Genomic DNA, 8,389 nt, shown 5'->3' with positions numbered 1-8,389 from the left:
AAAACTTGCAGGATCCATTTCTGCTGTGAAATGTGAACCTGGCTTATTACTTGGGAACAACAGGATTTGTACAAGGGAAAAAAATTTTAGCTTTTCTGTTGAACATCTGACTGGAAGGATCATGCAGGCGGTAGAAAATCAGGCTCTATTATGGTAACTAATTTCTAAAACCACTTGCTTTGTTATGGGCAGGATCCCCTGATCTAGCAGAGTGTTTTAATTGAGATCACCTTACCAGCCAGAAATAAAATTCACACTTTAGCACATTATGGGTCTTAAATATATTTTTATTGTAAAAATGTTACAAAAGACCAAACTATTTAAAACCTCTGTAAAATGACTGCAGACATTGGAAAGGGGCAACAGGATTGCAAATAAACAGCAAGCTACTTGGTACATAAAGCATCTTTTTTGGTATAAAGTAAAATTTTCCAAATGGAAAGGCCTGGGGGCTTTGTTTAAGATTATTTTCTACTCCCTTTAAGTGGAGGAAGGAGTTCTTATTTCACAGAATGGCTGAAGTTGGAAGGGACCTCAGGTGATACTGTGCAATAGCCCTTCTCAAAAGCAGGGTCTCCTAGAGCTGGTTGCCAAGGACCACAACCAGATGGCTTTTGAGTCTCTCCCACAATGGAGGTGGTTATGGATGAGGCATTGGCTGAAACAACATGAAATTTGTCACAACATCCAGTGAAATAAATAACTGCTTGTTCAGAAATCTGGAGGAAGTCACAGAAGCCCCTTTGATATATGTCCCACTTAAAGTACTCAAAGGAAGATGGTAGAGTTTAGATCACCTGGAAATATAGCTGTTGACCCACATGGTCTCATGTGTCACTTCACTGTCATAACCCTTCAAATGAAAAGTGACAAGAACAACTCTGTACTGCTTGAAGCAGGGAAAGAAACCCCCACCTGTGCTGTGAAATCAATCGTCCTGGCCTGGGAACAAACTGCTTAGTTCAAGCTGATGGGTTTTCTCTGCTCCTGTGTCCATCACATGACACTGATGTAGTCAGCAAAGGCCTGGGAGGAGTCCCACGAGTCGTTGACCACACTGCACACAGCTTTGAGACGCCGAAGCGCTTCCTGAGCTGTTTCTGCGTCCTGGTCCAGCCAGTTTTGGAAGAGGCGGAGGTGTGTGAACTGAATCTGTCCCCCTCTCTGCTGGATGTGGCCTTCCAGCTTCTTTGTGAACTCCAGGAGCCCATCAGGTTTGATGCAATTTGAGCTTTCCAGGGAAAGAAAGATAAAAAATGTCATTAAGAGTCTAGGCTATAATTTGAGCAGTTTAAATTACTGTTCCCTCTAGTAACTGCCAGTGCAGGTACAGTGGGGATGTTTCAAGGCTAAGTGCACCTTCAGCAGTACAAAGTGTGAAAAACAAAACTGAAGCACAGTAATGTGAAGGGCTGGAAACATTTTAAAACTAAGGTGGTAACCGCTGACAAGTTAAACTCATTATCCTCCTTACCACTGACTTAAGTAGATCTAGATGTGGCCTTAAAATGTTGCTGGACCCAAGCTGCTGGGTAAGCAGTGCCAGGAGCACTTCAGCCTCACAGCAGCTGTCAACTGCCTGGACCAAGGGGCTTACCCCAACCTACAAGTCCCAGCACCAGCCTCAGCAGTAAGTGATTATTTATGTCTTCCTTCTGAGAAAATCTGTCAGGTCCTGGTGTTTCTAGGAGATTCAAAGGTCACTTCCCTTGCACAGCTGTGTAAATAAATATCAAGTTGCATGCTGGACTTGAATGTTGTCAGAGGTACAGTAACAATGAGGATTCAAGGCTGCTGAAGGAGTAGCCATGGTTAAATAAATTGTCAAGCCTGTGTGTCTGCAACCTGAGCCATTAGGATGTAAGGAAAGGGTGGGGGCAGAATCATGCAATGCAGTTGTTAATATTGCAGAAATGCCACCCCCCACATACTTCATGAAGGTTACTGCCTATCCTTATGGCCACTCAGGCTCAAGAAGAGAGCAGCACTTCAGATGAAAGACCAAAGATGAGGAAAGGAATGTAGAGGCCTCCACAGGATCTGACAGGCAATGACAACATTCCCTCCACAGGGGCAGTGGAAACAGAGCTGTTCATACTGATGGCTAAGAATAAACATAGAGATGTTACTTCTTACCTACAGCTTGGGGAGGGCCTGCAGCAGCCTCCCAAGGGAGCAGCAAACCAAAGCCGCTTTTAAGATGGAGCTTGACTCATTTATAAAGGGAACAGTGAGATGCCTCAGAGATGCTGGAGGTTCCTGAGGCTGTATGTGCCCATTGCAGTACTCTCAGCTTTTCCTGGGCACACATCCCCTCAAGGAAGGAACAAAACCATGCTCAGGTTCTCGTGATGCCAGAGCCCAGTTCAGCTCTGTCCCTCCCCAAACAAGAAATTCAGTGTTTAGTGCAGCAGAATACCTGACATCCAGCTGGCAAAGAGAAGAGGAGGAATCTTCAGAGAAAATGTCTGCAAGGGCAACCAGCCTGTGATTCCCTAAAAGGGGAGAAATGTCACTTAGATGCAAACTGGGAACTGTTTTGAAATTTGAAATGGCCACAGGGCTGGGATAACAGTGCAGAAAGGAGGCTGTAATGATGTGAACACAGCACAAAGGGCCCATCTCTGCACCCTCAGTTTGTCCCCCTAAGTGGCCTGAAGTGAATTCATCCCCCTGAGTACAGTGTTCAAGGCAATGAAGACATCTGCTCATAGGGCAGTTGTTTCACTAGAAAAATTCTGGTTTTGTTTGAGAAGTCCATATGCAGCTTTGTTTTAGAAATTAAGTGTATTCAGGTTATGCCAAGCTTTTCTGTTTTATTTCATTAAAAGAACAGAAAAGAATATTCTGGATTCACCTGAAATTAATTTCTCAAACATTTCTACTTGGCTTCTGATCCAAAAAGCCTATCATTTCTCAAAATTCAGTTCCACTTAGTCACAAACCTTACTTGTTCCCATCCCTCCAGTGGCTGCCAACAGCTGTTAAGACACAAAATGCCCAAACTTGGGCAAAATCTGCGCCTTTGAATGAGAGGCAGAACATCTGCTGCTGGATCTGTTCCTGTTCAAGAGCCTGAGGAAGATCAGTGTTCAGTCAAATCTGGAGACCTGCTGATACTTGCTTTTGCTGCAGAGAAAAGCAGCTGTAATGCCCGCACGGCACTTGGGCCCTTGGTACGTTGCTGATCACAACTGAAATTCTGCCTTTAAAAAATGAACCCAGTGCTCCTTACTTTGTGAGCTTCATGGATTCTGTTCATGGATGTGATAATTTCAGCACTGCAGTGTCCCCAGCTGTCAGTGACTCCAGCCCTGAAGTTACCTCCAAGAGAGTTGGTCTAAGGCCCCACAGCAGTGTTCACAGTACGCACCGAGGCGATTCCCGGGCAGTTTGAGGCTCTTCAGGGATGAATTTCTTTTCACTGTATTGATTATTTCTGACAGAAACTCAGCAGTAGAGCTTTCAAACAGCCGGCAGAAGGAAAACGTGATTTCTGCGGAAGAAATGGGTTGACAGTACATGTGAGTACTCCCTGCGCCTCATTATTCCATGATTACATTCTGCAGACAGCTCCAGTCCCTAATCCATATGGAATAACAAAGCTACTCCAGCCGTGGATTGCATGTAACAGCACTTCTGCTCTGTCAGGAAGACAGCTGAGATCACACCCAGGGAAGTGGCTTTGCCAGCTGACCCAGTTAAAGAAAAAATCTTTGTTTTATAGCTGAGACTACAGACTCTTCTCTGCACCATACATCAGCCTTGCAGCTGCTCTTCTCTGCCCTGCTGGCACAAAGAACCAGGCACATTCCCACTCTGCCAGCAGCTACAGATCTGCTCCAGGGACTGCTGACATTTGGCTAAACCTTACACGTCCACAGATCACCTCTTAAATGTCAGCCAGCTGAAAGAAGCCACCGGCACCATCTTTCCAAGCAACAGCACCCAGGAGTTTGCTGTACCTTGCAGGATGGGATCCTGAAGCAAAAGCAGAACTTCTTTCTGGTGCTCAGCCAGGTTCACATCATGAAAACTCAGTTTCTTCAAATTTGGAGTACACTCTAAAAGCAAAACAAATTCTCAGGTAAAGCACTGTACACCCTTGACCCAGCTACCAGCTAACACCCAGAAACTGAGCTGGACTGTAGGTAATTTGTGCTGGATTGTGAGTAATTAAAAAAGAACCATGGCTGACACCCATCTCCTTTTCTCAGGAGACTTCAAGGGTCCACACTGAAGAAAGCTACACTGTGTGTGCCCCAGTGATGCTGCCCAAGGGGTACCTTTGAGCGCCTCCAGAAGGAGCCCGAGCTCCTGAGAGCAGGGCAGCGTGGCACTGTCAAGGGACAGCTGCTGGAGGGACTTCGATGCCTTGAGCACTGGCTGCAGGAACGTGGTGTGCAGAGGTTCCCTGGGGAATCGGATCTCCAGCTGCTCCAGGCAGCTTTCTAAGGGAAGAAAAACAAGCAACAATGAGTGAGTTTGGCCTGGAGCTCCCATCTTCAATGTAGCTGGTCCCACAACAGGCAGGAAGCCTGTATGCCTGACACCACTATCATTTAGGTTGGCAGAAATTGCTTATGAAACGTGCCCTGCCCCACAGAGCTCTGTGGCAACTCAGACCTGCGGTGATGTCAGTCACAGCTCATTCCAGGACTCCTGCCAGACCAAAGGGCTGCTAATTTCTACAGGGCTCTGGCAGTGAAATAAAGCTTGAGAAAAGGTCACTCTTTATGCACAAACCAGTCAGTGTCTCTCCAGAGCACCAGCTCTTTGCTGAGCCCCCTGCAGACTCGCTCACACTTTGCTCACTGCTTTTCTGGCCATTCAAGGGCTAATAAGGGTGATGGGGACCTGTGAGCTGAACACATGCTGCTGCAGCTCCCAGGCTGTAACCCAAAGGCTTGGCCACTGCTTTGCTACCTTCTGTGGTACTGATGACCAAGGGATGCCTTCCTTCTGCATAAGGATCTGTCTAAGGCTTAGAACCTCATAGTCAATGGCACAGACAAAAGGGAAGCTCCCAATCAATTTACAGATCTGGTGGGATACGCTCCCCATGGGCAGTCACAGCCAGCAGGTCATGACTGGCCCTGTACGAAGCTGATGTTGCAGCAGGCTGGCATACAGCTTTCTCCAAGACTCAGGCTCCACAGAGCACCTCACAGGCCAGAAGTGACAAACTGCAACATCTAAATCAGAAAGGCTGTAATTGCCTAATAACACACCACCATAATAGTGTGGAGTGTGTGAAGCGCGTGCCAAGCTTTTACAGCCGGATCTGCCTGCCAAGTCCTGGTCATCACTCAGGAGGATGATTCCTACCTGGGATTTCTACCTCACTGCAACTTGGATTTCCCTCTGGCCTGTTCCCCTCCGGCTGGTTTTTGAGGTCGAAGCTGACCGAGAGCGTGTGGAGCTGTGGGAAGGCGCTCAGGATGCAGCGAACGAGCTCCATGCAAGGCATGTGGGAGAAGACGTCGCTCACGCGCAGCACACGGAGGCGGCAGCCCGGGTGGCGGGAGAGGGCCCGGAGCCCAGAGAGGATGCAGCAGATGTTGGCATCCAGGCCTGGAACAGCATTGGCACAGAGAGGTGTTAGCTGTGTCCGTACAGACACTGATGCACACGCAGCTGGAGCTGCACCAACAGCCACGCAACCCGAGTCAAAGGCTAAACTCACTGACTGCTGCAACCGTGTGTTCTAAAGCTACACTGTGCACGTGGGAGATGGAGATCCAGCTCTTCCCTTCGCCCTCTCGGAAGGGTGTTTAAGCACAAAGCTGGGGGTGTTCTGGAGCAGAAGGGCCCCATCCTCTCCCTCAAACAAGTCCTCACACTGATTAAACATCTCTCCTGACACCTAAGATGAGGCACCAATACTCTTACAATGCCCCTCCCAGTAAAAACAAAACCAGGGTAACACCCGAGCAGTAAGTTCAGACCATTAGAGCAGGGCTGGAAGGAACACCCTGTTCACAGCACTGACCGTTGTAAGACAGAACCAAGTTTTCTAAAGACACCCAGGAGCTCAGCAGGTTACTCAGAGTCCGACATGTCTCCCCAGTCAAAGGAATGGAGAACAATTCCAGAGTGGACACACTTCGGAAGCGCTGAGCAGCTTTCAGAGAAAAGATCCCAGCAGGTCCTCCTCTTTTCTTACAGCCAGCACGGCCAGTGCATGGAGATCCAGGGGAGGAACTAGTCCAGTTCTCTGTGTTTTCGTCCTCCGTGCTGCTGGTTTTGTCAAGTAGCCCTGAATTACCCTCTCTAGCAACAGTAAAAACAAAATCATACAGGTCTTCTGGGTCAGCATAGGGTCCCCTGCTCCGTCTGAGGCAGCGACGTTTCCTCCCCACTGCGGGTTTCAGCCGTCTGCGTGTCTTTCGAAGAACAGGGTGACAGGACAGCTGCCCTGAGCCACAGCGAGGGGAAGATCCCCCCTGAATGCTGGTGTGGTCACAGGGCCCCTCGCTGCTGGCCTCCTCACACGGTTGGTTTTGCAGGGGAGAGCTTCTTGGGACAGAGAGGACAGAGTTCAGGTGAGCATCAGCCTCCACTGAGGCCTCAGGGAATCCCTTCTGGTTCTCACCACTGCTCCCCTCCCTCTCAGCGTCACGGCCACTCTCTGCTCGCTCCTGCACCAACTCCTGGCTTGGGGCTCTGTCCTCTCTGCAAAGGCCACACTGATAAGCGAGGGCATTTCCTGAGCGCCAAAACCCAGCGCTCATGCTCAAAATGAGAACGAGAAGAACCGTGTCGGGAACAGGCCAGGAATACATGGACACCTGGCTGACAGAGCCGTGGTGAATCAGCCGGTGGAGGAGCAAAACCAGCGAACGCCTGATGGACTGGTCGGAGGAGAGGAGGTGCTGGAACTTCAGGACGTGCAGGGAGCCAGCCAGGTTTTCCAGCACTTTGTGGTTGTGCTCAGCAGCGAGCTCCACGGCGCCCTGCAGCATGTTGCAGAGGGTGAGCTGGGACACGTGCGGGGAGCTGTGGAGCAGCGGCGAAAAGTGATGGTCGTTGAGGCGCCAGTCGGAGGAAACGTCCAAGACACCGTGGAGAACATTGGAGAAGAACGTTTCAAGGAACTTCTTCCTCCAACAGGTTATATTCTGCAATTGAACAGGGCACAGGAACAAAAAGTTCAGCGTTTTTCTCGTTCTTTTTAAGCTAAATTTTTGCTGTCTGCTAACCTGGTAAATGCGGTGTCCAAAAACCCCTCCTGCTACCTCCACTGAGACCACCTTTCTACTTCTCAACATCCTTCCTCAGTGTATTCCTTGAAAACCTGAGTTTACTCCCATGGCTCTCTTCATTCTGTTTCTGTCCCAGTTTAAACATATTCAGTGGTTTGAAGCTGAGCCATGTTTTTGCCTATTGAAAACCACGTCATCGGCAATTTTCTTCCTGAGCATCTATTTACAGGCTGTCATTAAGTTGCCTGCTAATGATTCTTTTATGATGACTCAATGAAGCTGCTTCAGTTTTCCTACATAAAACCATTCTGCAAACTCACTGTCTTCTCTAAGTATTTTTCTCATGCTTTCTAAGACATCAGCAGAGTTTTTACCAGCGTAGGTGTAAGCACGACAAAAGATACTGTTTTTATCCTTTGTTTCCCTGAGAATCTCTGAAGACAGATTTTATTCTTTTGGCAAACTCACTGTTGGGAGATGAAGGGTGTGGCTGCACACTTCCGTTCCTTTTATGAACCCTGCTTCCCAAAATGTTTGTGCTACCAGGGTCATGCTTTGGTCTGGAGCTCTATGAATGCTTATAAACAAGTCCCAGCAATCGCTTAGAAGTGGCCAGAAACAAAACCTCATGGAAAACGGCACCTGTGTCGTGCCCCTTCTCCCACCTTAGTGTTTCCTCACCTCTGAGTTGGGAGGCCTGGTCTTCATCACATCATCCCACAGCTGGCGCCAGATGGGCTGTGTCGAGAGGCCTGGGGGGGAAAAACCATCAACGGGGTGCTTTCACCCCTCTCCCCATCCCAGTGCTCTGCCCTGGGGCTCACTGGGGTGCCGGGAGCACAGACCCAGACCCTGCGGCACAAGGCAGGGGGAAAACCACCACCTTTGACGGGGCACGAGTTAAAAATGTCAGGTTTTGTTGGTCCTCAAAAGGAGCGAAGTTACAGCAGGGCCCGCAGCGGTGCGGGAACCCTGCCGGGGTGTGGGACAGAGCACGAGGGTTTGGATGCAGGGGAGTGTCCCAGCCCCGGTGGCAGGGACAGTGTTCTGGGGGTATCCCTCCTGCACAGAGGGTTCACCCCCCTGGGTCGGGGCTCCCCTCTCCAGCGGAGGGTCCCTCTAGTGTGGGACTCGTCCCTCCAGGTTTGGGGGCATCCCCGCAGCCTCCCACCCCATCACTTTGG

General features: G+C 49.4%; 1 protein-coding gene across 1 annotated transcript; it reads right to left on the bottom strand.

The window, feature by feature from the left end:
* Positions 1 to 276: 276 nt before the first annotated feature.
* Positions 277 to 7,992, bottom strand: LRRC41 (leucine rich repeat containing 41). Its single transcript, XM_018072278.2, has 8 exons — positions 7,887 to 7,992; positions 5,993 to 7,121; positions 5,329 to 5,574; positions 4,287 to 4,451; positions 3,966 to 4,064; positions 3,374 to 3,496; positions 2,420 to 2,495; positions 277 to 1,231 (listed from the first exon to the last, which is right to left on the bottom strand). The coding sequence occupies exons 1-8, from the start codon at positions 7,911 to 7,913 to the stop codon at positions 997 to 999; spliced, it is 2,100 nt and encodes a 699-aa protein (XP_017927767.1). The 5' UTR covers positions 7,914 to 7,992; the 3' UTR covers positions 277 to 996.
* Between the last annotated feature and the right edge of the window lie 397 nt (positions 7,993 to 8,389).

Source organism: Manacus vitellinus, unplaced genomic scaffold (genome assembly GCF_001715985.3).
Source record: "Manacus vitellinus isolate BGI_N305 unplaced genomic scaffold, ASM171598v3 scaffold_21_pilon, whole genome shotgun sequence".
NCBI lineage: Eukaryota > Metazoa > Chordata > Aves > Passeriformes > Pipridae > Manacus > Manacus vitellinus.
Note: the sequence above shows the minus strand (reverse complement) of the source record. Positions and strands in the feature narration are given on the sequence as shown.

What these genes read in the sequence shown, in the direction of transcription:
- LRRC41 (XM_018072278.2), bottom strand. Translation starts at nt 7,913, where the DNA reads ATGAAGACCAGGCCTCCCAACTCAGAG. An exon ending in TCAGGATCCCATCCTGCAAG is followed by an intron (nt 3,497 to 3,965) that starts GTACAGCAAACT and finishes TTTCTTCCGCAG; the next exon opens with AAATCACGTTTTCCTTCTGC. An exon ending in ACTGCCCGGGAATCGCCTCG is followed by an intron (nt 2,496 to 3,373) that starts GTGCGTACTGTG and finishes CTCCCCTTTTAG; the next exon opens with GGAATCACAGGCTGGTTGCC.